A 19,423-nucleotide genomic window follows, 5' to 3' on the forward strand; every position below is an offset into this window, starting at 1 on the left:
TTTTGCGTAATGCTTCCATCCGTGAACATATCAATAAAATAGCTGAGCAGACAATGCAATGCTCTCATATATGCTCACATCACTCACCAATGGGGCCAATGGGAATTAAATTAATTCAAACCTGATTAGCCAGTTTCCTGTTATATTCATTTATTCAACAATTGTTTTTAGGATTCCAAAGTATAGTGCAGTGTTTCCTCAATGCAGTGTAACCAGTCTTGGCTTGGGTCTACCGTTTCAATGGGACTATGGTTTCCTGGCTGTTCCCACTGAGGATAAACAACTAGACAGCCATTTTGGGGACTTCCTGGGGCTTTGGCATAATTTCCTGTGTTTGGGTGAGGCTAGCGTGTCTGGGGATTTGTGTCTCTAAAATGCCTCTCTCTCTCTCTCTCTCTCTCTCTCTCTCTCTCTCTCTCTCTCTCTCTCACTCTCTCTCTCTCTCTCTCTCTCTCTCCCTCTTTCCTTTTCTCTCTTTCTTTCTATTTCATTTTCTCTCTATCTTCCTCTTTCACTCTCTTATAGGATTCAGCTCATTACACCTTGTTCAGCTCTCCCAAGAGGAAGGGATGAGGAAGAGATGAGGAAGGGATGAGGAAGGGAAGAGGAAGGGATGAGGAAGGGAAGAGGGAAGGGGAAGGGATGAGGAAGGGAAGAGGAAGGGATAAGGAAGGGATGAGGAAGGGATGCGTGAAGGATGATGATTGGAAGAGGAAGGGAAGAGGAAGGGATGAGGAATGGAAGAGGAAGGGATCAGGAAGGGATGAGTGAAGGATGATGATTGGAAGAGGAAGGGAAGAGGAAGGGATGAGGAATGGAAGAGGAAGAGCAAGGGAAGAGGAAGGGATGAGTAAGGGAAGAGGAACAGATGAGGAAGGGAAGAGGAAGTGATGAGGAAGGGATGAGGAAGGGATGAGGAAGGGAAGAGGAAGGGATGAGGAAGGGATGAGTAAGGGAAGATGAAGAGATGAGTGAGGGAAGAGTGAGGGAAGAGGAAGGGTAGAGGAAGGGATGAGGAACGGATGAGGAATTGATGAAGAAGGGATGAGGACAGGATGAGTAAGGGATGAGTAAGGGAAGACGAAGGGAAGAGGAAAGGATGAGGAACGGATGAGGAAGGGAAGAAGAAGTGATGAAGAAGGGTTGAGGACGGGATGAGGAAGGGATGAGTGTGAACATCTACTCTGATCTAGAGTCCTGCACAGCACGGGTCAGTTTTATTGAGCCACACCCACCTGCGCCAACCACATAAATCCTGAGCCCTACACGATATCCGACACGGGACAGATTTTACTTTGCTACCCTGAAGAGTTCCGAGAGCCGATCCGTGACCGGCCAAATAACCATTTATTCAACAATTGTTTTTAGGATTCCAAAGTAGAAGGCTATTTCCCTTCCCTGCATTAATACATATGTCTGCATGTCTATCAACATTTGGATTAAAGGAAACCATGCCATGAATTAAGAACAATAGGCCTATCTTCTCTCTCTCTCTCTCTTTCCTTCTCTCTCTCTCTCTTTCTTTCCTTCTCTCTCTCTCTTTCCTTCTCTCTCTCACACATAAACACACACACACACACACACACACACACACACACACACACACACACACACACACACACACACACACACACACACACACACACACACACACACACACACACACACACACACAGTCTTGGCAGCCAGCTCCGTGGGGTTTGTGTTATCCCTGCTCCAAATGAGGAAACTCCATGAGACTAAGACAGATGAGGCATGTGGGGTTAGCTTGCGAGACGAGCCCTCAGTGTGTGTGTGTGTGTGTGTGTGTGTGTGTGTGTGTGTGTGTGTGTGTGTGTGTGTGTGTGCATCCACCATCCTCCTCCACCACATCAGTATTCTCACCCAGTCCACACCTGGGTGCATAATTCCATAATTTCTGACATGACCCCCTCCTGCCCCGTGTGTTTGTGTGTATGTGAGAATTTCTGTATAATGGTGTGTGTGTCTGTGTTTATACATATCATATACATCTGATTAACACTAATGAGATCATTGCTGAACTTATTCACATTGATACAGAGCCTTCAGAAAGTATTCACACAACTTGACATTTTCCCACATTTTGTTGTGTTACAGCCTGAAATTGAAAATGGATTACATTTTGTCACTGGCCTCCACACAGTACCCCATAATGTCAAAGTTGAATTATGCTTCAAAAAATGTTTGAAAAACCCTAAAATATGAAAAGCTGAAAGGTCTTGAATTAATATGTTTTCTACACCTTTTTTTATGGCAAGCCTAAATAAGTTCAGGAGTAAAAATGTGCTTAACAAGTCACATGACAAGTTGCTTGACTCTGTGTGCAATAAATGTGTTTAACATACATTTTTATTGACTACCTTATCTCTGTACCCCACACACAATTATCTGTAAGGTCCCTCAGTTGAGCTGTGAATTTCAAACACAGATTCAACCACAAAGCCCAGGGAGGTTTTCCAATGCCTCTCAAAGAAGGGCACCTATTGGTAGATGGGTAAAAATATAAAAATCTGACATTGAATATCCCTTTGAGCATGTTGAAGTTATTAATTACACTTTAAATGTATATGTATCAATTCACCCAGTCACTACAAAGAAACAGGCGTCGTTCCTAACTCAGTTGCCGGAGAGGAAGGACTTTTTGTCCTGAATACAGTGTTATGTTTTGGGCAAATCCAATACAACACATTACTGAGTACCACTCTCCATATTTTCAATCACGGTGGTGGCTGAATCATGTTATGGGTATGCTTGTAATCATTAAGGACTGGGGAGTTTTTCAGTTGAAAAATGAAACAGAATGGAGCTAAACACAGGATAAATGTGGTTCAGTCTGCTTTCCACCAGACACTGGGAGGTGAATTCACCTTTCAGCAGGACAATAACACAAAACACAAGGCCAAATATAAACTGGAGTTGCTTACCAAAAAGACAGTGAATGTTCTGAGTGGCTGAGTTACAGTTTTGACATAAATCTACTTGAAAATCAATGGAAAGACCTGAAAATGATTGTCTAGCAATGATCAACAACCAATTTGACAGAACTTGTAGATTTTAGAAAAGAATAATGGGTAAATGTTGAACAATCCAGGTGTGAAAAGTTCCTAGAGACTTACCCAGGAAGACTCACAGCTGTAATCACTGCCAAAGATGCTTATACAATGTATTGACTCAGGGGTGTGAATACTTATGTAAATGAGATATTTCTGTATTTATTTTTCAATATATTTAAAAAAAAAATCTAAAAACATGTTTTCATTTAGTCATTATGGGGTATTGTAACTACATGGGTGAGAGAGAAAAAACATTTGAATACATTTTGAATTCAGGTTGTAACACAACAAAGTGTCAAGGACTTCTGCCAAAGTTGATGCCTCTTCTAGTTCGGGCGGCGCTCGGCGGTCGACGTCGCCGGTCTTCTAGCCATCGCAGATCCATTTTTCATTTTCCATTTGTCTTGTCTTGTTTTCCCACACACCTGCTTCTAATTTCCCTCATTATGTGTTGTGTATTTACCCTCTGTTTCCCTCATGACTCTCTGAGGTCATTAAAGATCCCATGGTACTTATCGTAAGAGTAGGGATGCTAACCCCGGTGTCCTGGCTATATTACCAAACTGGCCCTCAAACCATCACGGTCACCTAATAATCCCAGTTTACATTTGGCTCATTCATCCCCCTCCTCTCCCCTGTAACTATTCCCCAGGTCGTTGCTGCAAATGAGAACGTGTTCTCAGTCAACTTACCTGGTAAAATAACGGATAAATAAATAAATGTCTTTGTGTGGTATTGTTTATTCTGTTTCATGTATTGCACACATTAGTCTGTTGCGCTGGGTTATGTTAACCCCTATTGTTATTTCGTGTTCACTTTGTCGTGTGTTTTTGGTTTGCCAACGTTGGCTACACCATATCTGCTCTCCTACACCTGACTCCTTTACAACCATTTACGCACAGCTGACAACTACCTTGGTGGGGAGTGAGTGTATGCTCAACACCGTATACTACTGTGTACAGAGGAAACGCAAACCGGGAAAAGCATAGAGGACTCAGGAAGTGGGGTATTATTATAAGGTTTATGGTAAAAGTGGCTCATTATTATAATAAAATAATAATAATAAGGGGATTATTATTTGAAGGTTTATTAAAAAATTGCTGTGTTTTTGGCATTTAGCTCAATGAAAACCAAGCGAACAGTCTTCCTAATGAGAAGAATCTTGTCTAGGTGATATACAGTGCCTTGCGAAAGTATTCGGCCCCCTTGAACTTTGCGACCTTTTGCCACATTTCAGGCTTCAAACATAAAGATATAAAACTGTATTTTTTTGTGAAGAATCAACAACAAGTGGGACACAATCATGAAGTGGAACGACATTTATTGGATATTTCAAACTTTTTTAACAAATCAAAAACTGAAAAATTGGGCGTGCAAAATTATTCAGCCCCTTTACTTTCAGTGCAGCAAACTCTCTCCAGAAGTTCAGTGAGGATCTCTGAATGATCCAATGTTGACCTAAATGACTAATGATGATAAATACAATCCACCTGTGTGTAATCAAGTCTCCGTATAAATGCACCTGCACTGTGATAGTCTCAGAGGTCCGTTAAAAGCGCAGAGAGCATCATGAAGAACAAGGAACACACCAGGCAGGTCCGAGATACTGTTGTGAAGAAGTTTAAAGCCGGATTTGGATACAAAAAGATTTCCCAAGCTTTAAACATCCCAAGGAGCACTGTGCAAGCGATAATATTGAAATGGAAGGAGTATCAGACCACTGCAAATCTACCAAGACCTGGCCGTCCCTCTAAACTTTCAGCTCATACAAGGAGAAGACTGATCAGAGATGCAGCCAAGAGGCCCATGATCACTCTGGATGAACTGCAGAGATCTACAGCTGAGGTGGGAGACTCTGTCCATAGGACAACAATCAGTCGTATATTGCACAAATCTGGCCTTTATGGAAGAGTGGCAAGAAGAAAGCCATTTCTTAAAGATATCCATAAAAAGTGTTGTTTAAAGTTTGCCACAAGCCACCTGGGAGACACACCAAACATGTGGAAGAAGGTGCTCTGGTCAGATGAAACCAAAATTGAACTTTTTGGCAACAATGCACAACGTTATGTTTGGCGTAAAAGCAACACAGCTCATCACCATGAACACACCATCCCCACTGTCAAACATGGTGGTGGCAGCATCATGGTTTGGGCCAGCTTTTCTTCAGCAGGGACAGGGAAGATGGTTAAAATTGATGGGAAGATGGATGGAGCCAAATACAGGACCATTCTGGAAGAAAACCTGATGGAGTCTGCAAAAGACCTGAGACTGGGACGGAGATTTGTCTTCCAACAAGACAATGATCCAAAACATAAAGCAAAATCTACAATGGAATGGTTCAAAAATAAACATATCCAGGTGTTAGAATGGCCAAGTCAAAGTCCAGACCTGAATCCAATCGAGAATCTGTGGAAAGAACTGGAAACTGCTGTTCACAAATGCTCTCCATCCAACCTCACTGAGCTCGAGCTGTTTTGCAAGGAGGAATGGCAAAAAATGTCAGTCTCTCGATGTGCAAAACTGATAGAGACATACCCCAAGCGACTTACATCTGTAATCGCAGCAAAAGGTAGCGCTACAAAGTATTAACTTAAGGGGGCTGAATAATTTTGCACGCCCAATTTTTCAGTCTTTGATTTGTTAAAAAAGTTTGAAATATCCAATAAATGTCGTTCCACTTCATGATTGTGTCCCACTTGTTGTTGATTCTTCACAAAAAAATACAGTTTTATATCTTTATGATTGAAGCCTGAAATGTGGCAAAAGGTCGCAAAGTTCAAGGGGGCCGAATACTTTCGCAAGGCACTGTATTTCTTTTTTTATTCTATTTTTATTTCTAGACAGTGACACAGTGGCATTTCCTGATACACTTTCTAATGATAAGAATCTTGTCTAGGTGATCTATTTCTATGTATATTAAATGATTACTTCTAGACATTGACAGTGGCATTTCCTCAAACTTCTCCTAATGAGAAGAATCCTGTCTAGCTTATCTTTTTCTATGTCTATTCTATTTTTAAATATGTCTCAGTGAAATTAGGAACGATCTTTCAAAATGTCTAGGCTATTTATTCCTATGGCTATTCTAGAGTAGCTGTTTCTATTTCTAAACATGTCACAGTGAACATGTCCTTGTTGAGACTTGATGGTTCTCTAGTAAGTACAGTGTAATTACATAGTTTGAGTAGAATCTTCCCTAGGACTTATCTCTTTCTACCCCTGTTCTACTTCTAAACATGTCACGGTGACATTTCCTCATTGAGAGTACATAGCATGCTGTTGTTCTGAATGTCAAAAGACTGTTGATATGACATGACTCATGTGATGAATGTGATTTATGGTGAATGTCAGATCTGTTTCAGAGTTGTTAGCAGATAACAGAGGAGGCGAGAGCTCTCTCCCGATAGGCTCTAGTGGAAACAGCCTTGGGGTGACAGGAAGGAGTTGTTTTTTTACTGCCAACAATCTCCCTTTCTCTCCTCTAAATGTTGCTCCCGCTCTCTCCTTCATTCTCTCTCTGTCCTCTCCCTCGCTCGCTCTCTCGTTGTCTCCCGTCCTCCCTCTCTTTCTTCCTCTCTCTCCCCCTCCTCTCCCTCTCCCTTTCTCTCCCGCCCTGCCTCTCTTTCTTCGTCTCTCCTCCTCCTCCCTCTCTTTCTCTCCCATCCTCCCTCTCTTTCTTCGTCTCTCCTCCTCCTCCCTCTCTTTCTCTCCCGTCCTCCCTCTCTTTCTTCCTTTCTCCCCCTCCCCTCTCTCTCTCCAGGCAGAATGTGAGCATAGTTCTTATTCCTTTGAGTTTTAGAGGCATAATCCCTTCATCACATTGCATTTCCACACGCCGAAGCAACAGTGCAGCCCCTCCTTTTGCTTACTCAAATGAGTTTTTCCCTGCTTGCTTACTGAAATGAGGTCTCCACATAGGGAAATCAAGGTTTAAAAGCCCTCCCATGGAAAAAAGAAGGGAAAAGATTTGGTCGGCCACGATGGATTAACATACATGTACTGTTCTGACATGACAGGGGCCTCTGCTCTACTGTAGGTAGGCTTCTGCATAGGTAGCTAACTCTGGCTGCTCCAGGTATCTAACTCTGGCTGCTCCAGGTATCTAACTCTGGCTGCTACAGGTAGCTAACTCTGGCTGCTCCAGGTAGCTAACTCTGGCTGCTCCAGGTAGCTAACTCTGGCTGCTCCAGGTATCTATCTCTGGCTGCTCCAGGTATCTAACTCTGGCTGCTACAGATAGCTAACTCTGGCTGCTCCAGATAGCTAACTCTGGCTGCTCCAGATAGCTAACTATGGCTGCTCCAGATAGCTAACTCTGGCTGCTCCAGGTAGCTAACTCTGGCTGCTCCAGGTAGCTAACTCTGGCTGCTCCAGGTAGCTAACTCTGGCTGCTCCAGGTATCTAACTCTGGCTGCTCCAGGTAGCTAACCCTGGTTGCTCCAGGTAGCTAACTCTGGCTGCTACAGGTTGCTAACTCTGGCTGCTCCAGATAGCTAACTCTGGCTGCTCCAGGTAGCTAACTTTAGCTGCTCCAGTTAGCTAACTCTGGCTGCTCCAGGTATCTAACTCTGGCTGCTACAGGTTGCTAACTCAGGCTGCTCCAGATAGCTAACTCTGGCTGCTCCAGGTAGCTAACTCTAGCTGCTCCAGGTAGCTAACTCTGGCTGCTCGAGGTAGCTAACTCTGGCTGCTCCAGGTAGCTAACTCTGGCTGCTCCAGGTCGTTAACTCTGGCTGCTCCAGGTAGCTAACTCTGGCTGCTCCAGATAGCTAACTCTGGCTGCTACAGGTAGCTAAGAAAATGAAGGATTTAAATCTGATAAATGGAGAGTAAGAGGGAGAGTAAGAGGGAGGGAGGGAGAAAGGGAGAGAGTTAAATTGGCCAAGAGCACTTTGTGAGGGAGAGTGAATCGAGGAGTGCCATCGAGGAACAGAGCTCATGTGTTCGTTTGCTCGTTCATTCATTCGACAGAGTTAGACAAAGGGGGTTGCCAGATTCCAGAGCTCGCTTCCAGCTCCTTCCGGGGACAGTGTGTTATTGGCAGTGAGACCCACTTCCGCGGCCTCTGCCCATTTAGCACCACGCTGCCCAGCCGGTCTCTGATTAAGAAGGGTATTTAACCATGAACCCTCCCTTCCATATTAATTAACCCCGCGTGCCAGGCTTAGCTAGCCTAGCGAAGTTAGCAGGTGCCCTATCTATTCCCAGTCTCCTCCTCTCCCTCTCCTCCTCTCCATCTCCTCTTCTCCATCTCCTCCTCTCCCTCTCCTTTCCATCTCCTCTTCCTCTCCCTCTCTTCCTCTCCCTCCCCATCTCAGTCTCTCCATCTCCATCTCCTTCTCCCCCTATCCTCCTCTCCCTCTCCTCCTCTCCCTCTCCTTCTTCCCATCTGTCTCTCCCTCTCCTCCTTTCCCTCTCCTCCCCTCCTCCTCTCCCTCTCCTGCCCTCCCTCTCCTCCTTTCCCTCTCTTCCCTCTCCTCCTTTCCCTCTCCTGTCCATCTCCTCCTCCTGCCCCTCTACTCCTCCTCTCCCTCTCCTCCTTACACTCTCCTCCCTCTCCTCCTTTCCCTCTCCTCCCTCTCCTCCTTTCCCTCTCCTGTCCATCTCATCCTCCTGCCCCTCTACTCCTCCTCTCCCCCTCCTTTTTTTCCCTCTCCTCCCTCTCCTCCTTTCCCTCTCCTGTCCATCTCCTCCTCCTGCCCCTCTACTCCTCCTCTCCCTCTCCTCCTTTCCCTCTCCTCCCCCCCTCCTCTCCCTCTCCTGCCCTCCCTCTCCTCCTTTCCCTCTCCTGTCCATCCCCTCCTCCTGCCCCTCTACTCCTCCTCTCCCTCTGCACAATAGTTTAGCGGACTTCCTGAAAACCCACATCTGCCAAAGTCAGGGGGGGGGGGGGGGGGGGGGGGGGGGGGGACCTAGCAGGCAGGAGGTGGGCCTGACTAAATTCTTAGTGTAAACAAACTAGACAGAGATAATTAGATCTGTGGTCCCACGACGCAGTGGGCAGCTTGTGTGTGTGTGTGTGTGTGTCTCTGTTTGGAAGTCTGCTTGCATGAGTATGTCTTCTTATTGGGTGCCTGCTTTTGTGTGTATGTATACATATGACTGTGTATTTGTGTAAGCCTGCTTGTGTGTATGTATACATATGACTGTGTATTTGTGTAAGCCTGCTTGTGTGTGAGTTGTGTGTGTGTATCAAATAGTCCCCCCAGAGCTCAAAGGACAACAGCTGATCACAAGAGACCCTGGAGCCAGACTGTCCATGACCGTGACAATGATAACACTGGCTGCACCTACGGGTGGTGAGAGGAGTAAGGGATGGAGGGATGGAGGAAGAGGAGGGGGGGCAGGATTGTCAGTGGGTGACTGTGCTCCTGAGCTGATGATGGCTCTAGGCCAGTCATTGTAGACCTAGCATCACACACACTCCTTTAGACGAAGGACGACTCTCCGTATATACTCTCTTTGAGGAGTGTGTGTGTTCGTGTGTGAGTGTGTGTGTGTGAAGGGAGGAGGGATGCTTTGGTATCCTCTTTGATACTGTATTTTGTAACACCTGTTTGCCTGGTGCTGCATACTAAGATGACTATGGTTTCTATTTTTATTCTCTCTCTCTCTCTCTCTCTCTCTCTCTCTCTCTCTCTCTCTCTCTCTCTCTCTCTCTGTCTCTGTCTCTGTCTCTGTCTCTGTCTCTGTCTCTGTCTCTCTCTCTCTCTCTCTCTCTCTCTCTCTCTCTCTCTCTCTCTCTCTCCCTCTCTCTCTCTCTCTCTGTACTCCGTCTCACAAAGGTTCTCTGGAGCACGGTGCGTGTGCCGCTAATAACGTTGATGCTCTGCCAAGCCCAGCTGGTGGTGCCCGGCACAGGGCAGTGCGTGTCTTCTCTCCACAGTCGCTCACTTCAAAAGGCTCTCCTCTGCCAAATGGGATCAGAGGACCCGCATCACAGGGACCTTAATGGCCGAAAAGAACCCTGTGTGAAGCTTATCTTAGTTTGGAGATCCAACACATCCACACCGCCGTTGTGTAGCCCGACAGTCAGGGGTGGGATTTGGTCTGACCGCGCGACCGTTGCCATGGCAACCGGAGCGCAGCGTTCCATTTCCCTGAAAACTGTTGCTGCATGAGGGCCCAAGGCCTTGGATGGAAGGATGGAGGGAAGGAGAGTATTGGCCACAAAAGTGCCAGGGAAGGGTAGGGACTGCATTGAGTAGTGGTTAAACCCAGAATCTCCCAACCCCTCCTCTTCCTCCTCCATCACCAAACTATGAAGGCAGTTTATTGCCAAAATTGATGTGCAATATTTGGCAGCAATCTACCTCCATACCAAATCCCCAGCTTGTTCCAGTCTAACGCGGCTAACAGGAGCGTGACCGTGTGGCTGTGGCTGTGACTTCCTCCATCTTTTCTCTGTGGGTGATACAACTTTCCTCCTTTTCCTCCCCACCTCTCTCTCTCTCTCTCTCTCTCTCTCTCTCTCTCTCTCTTCCTCTCTTCTCCTCTCTCTTCGCCATCTGTAAGTAGTGGGTGAGGCGCTAGCTGTTGCTCAGACTGACGTTAGGAGGCTACACACACACACACACACACACACACACACACACACACACACACACACAGTAACGACTTAGGGAGGGAAAAGGAGTGATGTGAACTATATCATGTTATGTGTAAATATACCATTTTGAGTAAGTAGCCAACGCAATGTGCTTGATTTAACGGTGCAGTTGCTAGGTTTTTATGTGGTTTTATTGTGGTCGTTTAGCCCGCTAAGTATTTCACCTCGTTAGCGTGGTGGACTTGTCTGTGTTGTTTTTTAGGGACACTAACAGTAGCTGGAGGATGAATAATAATGGTGTATCATAATTCACTATACACCCATATACACACACACACACACACACACACACACACACACACACACACACAAGTTGGTCTAATTAGTATCTCTGCTCTTATTATGCATTCATACGTGTCAGAAATATAAATATGTGTGTGCTTCTAGTCCAGGCGGAGTAGACACACAGTACACATAGCTCATTATACTGTATTCATTCAGACACCGTTGGACCAACCCAGGGAACTCAGTGTAATTATACAGTATACTGCATTCATTCAGACAATGTTGGACCAACCCAGGGAACTCAGTGTAATTATACAGTATACTGCATTCATTCAGACAATGTTGGACCAACCCAGGGAACTCAGTGTAATTATACAGTATACTGCATTCATTCAGACACTGTTGGACCAACCCAGGGAACTCAGTGTAATTATACAGTATACTGCATTCATTCAGACAATGTCGGACCAACCCAGGGAACTCAGTGTAATTATACAGTATACTGCATTCATTCAGACAATGTTGGACCAACCCAGGGAACTCAGTGTAATTATACAGTATACTGCATTCATTCAGACACCGTTGGACCAACCCAGGGAACTCAGAGTAATTATACAGTATACTGCATTCATTCAGACAATGTTGGACCAACCCAGGAAACTCAGAGTAATTATACAGTATACTGCATTCATTCAGTGGCCAGTATAGTGATGCAAACACTGCATGTTTTACCGACACTGACCGTAGACATCCTCCTCCTTCTATTCCAGTCTATCAATCGTCCATGACACCACAAGGTGACCCTGGGAGGGTGTTGTCCTGGCAACCGTCTGCTACACAACTGTTGCCTGGTCACTGGATAGAGAGAAGCGCTAGGGATGCTTGATGGACCATAGAAACAGAATGTAACAGACACTCTGTATTGTGGAGAATGGAACAAAGATGTGTTCTGGATACTTTGGAAGATCATATAAGCTTGTTATGTACATTTCCTTTGGTTCGTTCCTAACTGACAGATTCCCTTCAAATGGCCGAATGATACTTGCTCACATAATAGGAAGTGCTGCTGATTAGGAAGACCTCAACGATTCCAGTTCTATTCCATTTCTATTTCTCTTTCGGAATGCAAAACGTATACCACTGAAAGGATGTTATATGTAAGGATCCAACCAAGAAAATGGGTACCATGTGCCTTTTATGTTTTTGAAATATTTGGATTAAACAGAGATGAATAATGAATAAAACAGAAGAAGAACTGCTATCGAATGTGACATCCTATTTCTTATAAAGACGGTCCAACTAATAAACAACAGAAAAACAACTAAGAAACTACAGAAAAACAGCTAATAAACTACAGAAAAACAGCTAATAAACTACAGAAAAACAGCTAATAAACTACAGAAAAACAGAAAAACAGCTAATAAACTACAGAAAAACTCAAAAAAGTTCTGGGACACTGTAAAGTCCATGGAGAATAAGAGCACCTCCTCCAAGCTGCCCACTGCACTGAGGCTAGGAAACACTGTCACCACTGATAAATCCACTGATAAATCCACTATAATTGAGAATTTCAATAAGCATTTTTCTACGGCCGGCCATGCTTTCCACCTGGCTACCGATACCCCGGTCAACAGCCCCGCACCCCCAAAGCAACTCGCCCAAGCCTCCCCATTTCTCCTTCACCCAAATCCAGATAACTGATGTTCTGGACCCCTACAAATCAGCCGGGCTAGACAATCTGGACCATCTCTTTCTAAAATGATCTGCCAAAATTGTTGCAACCTCTATTACTAGCCTGCTCAACCTCTCTTTCGTATCATCTGAGATTCCCAAAGATTTCAAAGCAGCCACGGTCACCCCCCGCATCAAAGGGGGAGACACTCTAGACCCAAACTGCTACAAACTATATCTATCCTGCCCTTTCTAAGGTCTTCAAAAGCCTTGTTACCGACCATTTCGAATCCCACCGCACCTTCTCCGCTATGCAATCTGGTTTCAGAGCTGGTCGTGGGTGCACCTCAGCCACGCTCAAGGTTCTAAATGATATCATAACCGCCATTGATAAGAGACAATACTGTGCAGCTGTATTCATCGACCTGGCCAAGGCTTTCGACTCTGTCAATCACCACATTCTTATTCTTATTACTCTGGACGGTTCTGACTTAGAATATGTGGACAACTACAAATACCTAGGTGTCTGGTTAGACTGTAAACTCTCCTTCCAGACTCACATTAAGCATCTCCAATCCAAAATTAAATCTGGAATCGGCTTCCTATTTCGCAACAAAGCATCCTTCACTCATGCTGCCAAACATACCCTCGTAAAACTGACCATCCTACTGATCCTCGACTTTGGCGATGTCATTTACAAAATAGCCTCCAACTCTCTACTCAACAAATTGGATGCATTCCATCACAGTGCCATCCGTTTTGTCACCAAAGTCCCATATACTACCCACCACTGCAACCTGTACGCTCTCGTTGGCTGGCCCTCGCTTCAAACTCGGCGCCAAACCCACTGGCTCCAGGTCATCTGCAAGTCTTTGCTAGGTAAAGCCTCGCCTTATCTTAGCTCACTGGTCACCATAGCAGCACCCACCCATAGCACATGCTCCAGCAGGTATATCTCACTGGTCACCCACAAAGCCAATTCCTCCTTTGGCCACCTTTTCTTCCAGTTCTCTGCTGCCAATGATGGGAACAAACTGCAAAAATCACTGAAGCTGGAGACACATATCTCCCTCACTAGCTTTAAGCACCAGCTGTCAGTGCAGCTCACAGATCACTGCAACTGTACATAGCCCATCTGTAAATAGCCCATCTAACTACCTCATCCCCATACTGTATTTATTCATTTATCTTGCTCCTTTGCATCCCAGCATCTCTACTTGCACGTTCATCTTCTGCACATCTACCATTCCAGTATTTAAATGCTATATTGTAATAACTTCACCACCATGGCCTATTTATTGCCTGAACTCCCTTTTCTTACCTCATTTACACACAATGTATATAGACTTTTTTTCTACTGTATTATTGACTGTATGTTTGTTTATTCCATTTGTAACTGTGTTGTTGTATGTTTCGAACTGCTTTGCTTTATCTTGGCCAGGTCGTAGTTGTAAATGACAACTTCTTCTCAAGTAGCCTACCTGGTTAAATAAAGGTGAAAAAAATTAAAAAAAATGTTTATATCAATACCATACTATTTGAATAATTTCTATAATTTTTCATCCACATATTTTCTCATTTATTTTATTAATCTTAAGGGAGAAGAGCATTATGGGCTGCGTCCCATATTTAGTGTCTACTTTTGGCCTCTACTTAGGGAATACGGAATAGGATGCTATTTGGGCCGCGGACATGGTGGAATACAGTATATCACTGTTGAATATATCACTGACTTATAAATAGAACACTCTAATGAAGTAATTTATCAAGCCTGGTACAGAGCCCAATGGACATTATTATTTAATATTTAGCAGAAGTTCTAGTCTGGTGCGATATGTCAATATGCGCTATGCCTAATTAATCAATCCATGAACATACAGAATCAAAAAAATGGAAAAACATCCAGCATTTAACCTCTTTGTGCATTTCATTCATCTTTGCATAAATGAATAACAGCGTTGTTGTGTTGTCTCGTGCCTAAGCCTAGGGGAATTGAAAGAAAACATGTGCCATTGCATTAAGGGGAGGTATGTGACAATAGGGCTTTCTCTGGCAAGACATCAGAGCAGATTGCTACACCAAATTAATGCAGTTAACTGTGCATTGGATTTTCAGATTTAAAAAAGACTTAGGTCCTACAGTGTCTTAGCTTTTTAGACAGTATTTGACATGCATGCACTCTAATTAAGGGGTTACAGCTTCCATGTAGAACAGAAGTACAGTAGGGCATGCCATCATATGATACCTTGTGCATTTCAATTCATTAGCATATATGACATTGTGTCTCTGACATTGTCTTACTGCCTTTTCTCATTGCATCTGTCTCTGTGAAGATTCACCATGGATCTACTGCCATTTTATAACCAGACAGAGGAAGCAGACAGGAAAGAGACACAAAACAGAAAAACACAGACATACATCTCCCCGGAGACTTCGTATCGTCCCCGCGAAATTAAATAATTGGCGGTTTCAGACAAATGGATACAGAGAGAGACCTTGAATGACCATGCCTGAGCTCCACTTATGTTTTTTCACTTTCAAATCACCTCATCGTCGCTGGCTTTTTTGGACGGCTCCCCAGAAAAAAGCAGAGGCCATCATTTCCGTCCAATTTGCTCTCTCGCTCTCTCTCCGCACACTGACAGATTGTCATATTTTGGCAGGGTTCCCGGCGGACAGAGGGAGAGAGGAGGCGAGTGAAGGAGTGCAGAGAAAGGACCATTACCATCCACACAGTCTCATTAGAGAGCATTTAGACCCAGGAACTCCAGGCTCAAAGCTCCAGACATTGGGCTACTGCCCAGCCTCGATGCCCTCCCAGAGAGCATCTCACCTGGGCTAAAGCCCCTGCCATCCTGCCCTGTTACCCTCTAACTATTTCATTACATTCCTATATTGTACATTTCATTGCTTCATGAATCATGTCATGGATATAACATTATAAACTTCATACACCATGGCTTAAAATCTGCCTGTACTAGAAAGATCACAACACATGATAAATGTAGCAATATAATTTACAATGTCCTATCGATTTGGTCATTGAGACACTAGGGCGATAAAGCATGTTTGTTTGTGCACGCAGAGCATAAGGAAGATTTAGCAGTTTCAACCATACCGTCATGAATCCTTCCAGTAGGCCCGAGTCCGGTTTGGGCGGGGCTTGTAGGCGTTCCATGGACCATTTCTCGATGATGGACGACACCTGAGAGTTTTCCGTGTTTAGGATCCGGAAACCCGTCATGTTGACTCCGCTGTACCGATACGGCTCCATATCCAGGGCGAAAAGGTCCTAAAATAACAAAAATGGCTATGTTCATGCTTTTATACTTTATAAAAATATAATAAACATGTCATAAACATGTAACAAGCACTTCATTAGTGTAGTATGGTATTACTGATTCTATATAGGGATTGTGTCCGTAGATTGAGATGCAAGGAGATCATTTATTGCCCATCATTGATTCTAAAGTGCTGACCGCACACCTGTTCTCACGCTAAATTAAAACTGCGTTCGGGAGCCAGATTTAAGGGCGAGAGAGATTACCGGGGTACGTTCTGAAGTATTTTCAGGAAGCATTTCATCTCGTTCGCCGAGACAGTGGACTTGATTAAGCTAACGTTTTCAAGGGTACCAGGCAGGGCCTTCGTGCGAGGCCACACGTCTGGCTTATGAAGGAAGACACCTATGGGTTGTATAAGTGTACAAGGGCAAATAAGTCTAAGGGCAAAACAAGCCCCTGGATACCAGTTATATTGCAGCATTGGCCAGCACTACCGCCACTTCCTTGCCAAACTGACCTATGTTGTTGGAACCGGCAGGAGCCCAGACGAACAAGTAACAGCATGCCTCTGACACAGCCCTACCTTCGTTGCTCTATTTCCTGTTTGCCCATAACAACAGATTTAGGGTCAGTCTTTCTCCACCCTTGTCCTAACCTTATCCATAATGTTCCAAACAGCACAACAAGCAGAGTTGTTGTCAGGGTCATGATGTACTGAGACGGTAATAGCCTCGTCTGAGCTGTTATGTACGCTCTGAATCTCTCATTCTCTCTCTCTCCATCCAGGAAAGACAGGCTTTTCATCCAGTGTGAACAGCGGAACTCTTTGTAGTGGATGGATCAAAATAACTTTGGAGAACTTAAGTAGCCGCCTTGAGTCAGAATAGACGAGCATATCGAACAGCTTTATTTTTGTACAATATCTTCAATAACACATTATAAATGTATTAATTGCCACCAGGACCAAGTATTTAAGTGGCAATATAAAGAATATGATTATGTGATATCTACTGTAAGGTGTGCATAATAGGACGGCATCAGGCATCTGCAACTTACATGGATACCTTCCTAATATGGGCAACGTATTGATCAGGAAGAAAACTCAGTATAGACGGGTTAGCTGACAACGTCACAAAAACGATGAGCAGGCTTCAATGGGGCAGAAGGCCATGTGTTGTTGTGATCTTGAATGGCCAGATATATAGTATTATTCTGCCATGTGGGGAATCGTAGGTGTCTCATTGCAGCTCGTTTCATCTTGATACCATGTCTTATTTTGAGGTGTTTTGATTGACGTCATGTCTAGGCTAATATGGCAAAAAGAATTGCTAGCTAGCTAACCAACAACTGTAACAATGTATTTGTGCGATAACAAGTGCTCATTGTGCAAATGTATTTATATTTTCAGGAACATTGGATATGAAATACAGTCTAAATGTTGTCATCAATTTAAAGCCAATCCAGTCTGTTTTGCACCATCGTTTTTGTTGCTAAACAACCAACCCGTCTATAACTGTAAGGTGCTGGTAAACGTACCAGGGTGGTGAAGATGTAGTGGTAGTACTCGGTCATCATTCCCATGGCTAGAGCCTGTAGGAAAACAACAATACTGACTATGGTCAAAGTGCCAACACAAATATACAGCATGTGTGAGTGCAGAGTAGACAAACATTTTTTGGGACCAAATTACTTTCGATAAGTCAATATGCTAAACACATTTGGGGAATATCCTATTAACGTCTTAAGTATTATTTTGGCAACACACAGAGCAGATAATCAGAGCAATTTTTTAGAGTCATGATTCAGCAAGCCTTTGTGGTGGGTGTTTCACATTAAGAGGCCATGTTGGTGGCCATGCTGTATATAATTAGTCAACCGAACACATGTCATCTACTCTGCCCGGAAACGGGTATTTTGGTGACGGATATACACACTTCTCATTAAGAATGTGGCTTAATCATAATGTCTCAAACATGCCTGCGAGCTGAGGCAGAGTTGCTAATTAAAACTATATTTTGGCATAGAGCATCCATTATGGAAGCACAGTAATAGAACTCTAATATTCTAAAAGAAGATGAACGAGGAAAATTAAACATCCAAATGAGTCGGTTGCAGATATAAAGGAATTGAATGAAGGTGCTGGACCTTAAAACATAGTATAAGTAATAACTATTCAATGAGTGACTCATTATTCTGGAGATAATTCACATAAAGAAATCTAACAAGGTCTAAGAATAAGAAAGTACAACATGTATCTTGCCTAACTGACCTGTTTCAGGATCCAGGCAGCCATTTCATGGCCGCAGTCAAAGATCACGTGGAACTCCTTTGCTTTCTTCATCTCTTTCAGAAGTGGCTTGGCATCCTTGGTCTCCGCCGGCAACTGTCGGATCTTCAAACGAATGTTGTATCGGGATGGCGCCTTGATCAGCTCCTGCAACCGAATAAGACCTGCAGACCAAAAATGTACACCTTATACAAGAGTGACAGGAATTTGAAAAATGTGTAATGCAATGGAAATGAATAGAAGTGTGGCATTGGTAAGGCATACAGTTCAGATACAACCCAGCATAATTGGTTATGTGAACATTCCCAGAACATATGGTCAGGGCGTGAGTTGGGGTGGGCAGTCTATGTTCTTTTTTCTATAATTTGGGATTTCTGTGTTTGGTCTGGTATGGTTCTCAATCAGAGGCAGCTGTCTAACGTTGTCCCTTAGGCAGCCTGGTTTCACCTTTGAGTTGTGGGTGATTATTTTCCGTTTCAGTTTTTGCACCATTCGGGACTGTTTCGGTTTTCATTTTGTATTCAGTCTCATTCAATTATATTATGGATACGTACCACGCTGCACATTGGTCCTCACCTTCTTCCACCACCAACGGCCATTACACAAACTTTGTGGAAATGAATATGTGTCATTCTCAAAACTTTGGGCCACAAACTGTACATACTGCAGTTGTATGGGTGAGGAAGGTAGCACCGGGATCTTCACCTGAACTCATCCCAGAAGATCCCTACTCCAGTGTAATCTCAGATGATCCCTACTCTGGGGTAATCCCAGAAGATCCCTACTCCAGCCATCTGTCCCTTCTCTGTTTTGGTTCGCACAAACACTTCGGAGGCATTAAGCGGAAAATCTTTCTGGGAGAGAGCAACGTTTGGGAAACACTGTCAGGGCCGATGTTTGAGGGGCTGTGGATAATGTCGATCCTCAGACAGCTGTGTGTGAATATTTTATCCTCTCCGATAGTTCTTCCCGCCAGATGTCAGATAGACTCCAATCACATAATGTCCTGGAGCATGAAGATGTGTGATTACAGTCCAAAGGTGTGTGTGTGTGTGTGTGTGTGTGTGTGTGTGTGTGTGTGTGTGTGTGTGTGTCTGTGTGTGTGTGTCTGTGTGTGTGTGTGTGTGTGTGTGTGTGTGTGTGTGTGTGTCTGTGTCTGTGTGTGTGTGTGTGTCTGTGTCTGTATCTGTGTGTGGTCCACATCATCCAGGTTTTCTCACCCCGACTCTGTCACTGTGAGAGTTGGAGGTGGTGTGTTACGCTAAAAAAACAC

At 44.1% G+C, this 19,423-nt stretch overlaps 1 protein-coding gene across 1 annotated transcript in view; it reads right to left on the reverse strand.

Moving 5' to 3' along the window:
* LOC110529367 (glutamate receptor ionotropic, kainate 2) overlaps positions 1 to 19,423 on the reverse strand; it is a 165,354-nt gene that overhangs the window by 76,419 nt on the left and 69,512 nt on the right. The window contains exons 5-7 of the mRNA XM_021611507.2: positions 18,133 to 18,314; positions 17,400 to 17,453; positions 15,698 to 15,871 (exon numbers count right to left, since the gene is read on the reverse strand). Coding sequence (XP_021467182.1) covers positions 15,698 to 15,871; positions 17,400 to 17,453; positions 18,133 to 18,314 — 410 coding nt within the window. The remainder of the gene's footprint in view (positions 1 to 15,697; positions 15,872 to 17,399; positions 17,454 to 18,132; positions 18,315 to 19,423) is intronic.

This window comes from Oncorhynchus mykiss, chromosome 8 (genome assembly GCF_013265735.2).
Source record: "Oncorhynchus mykiss isolate Arlee chromosome 8, USDA_OmykA_1.1, whole genome shotgun sequence".
In the NCBI taxonomy this organism is placed as follows: Eukaryota; Metazoa; Chordata; class Actinopteri; order Salmoniformes; family Salmonidae; genus Oncorhynchus; species Oncorhynchus mykiss.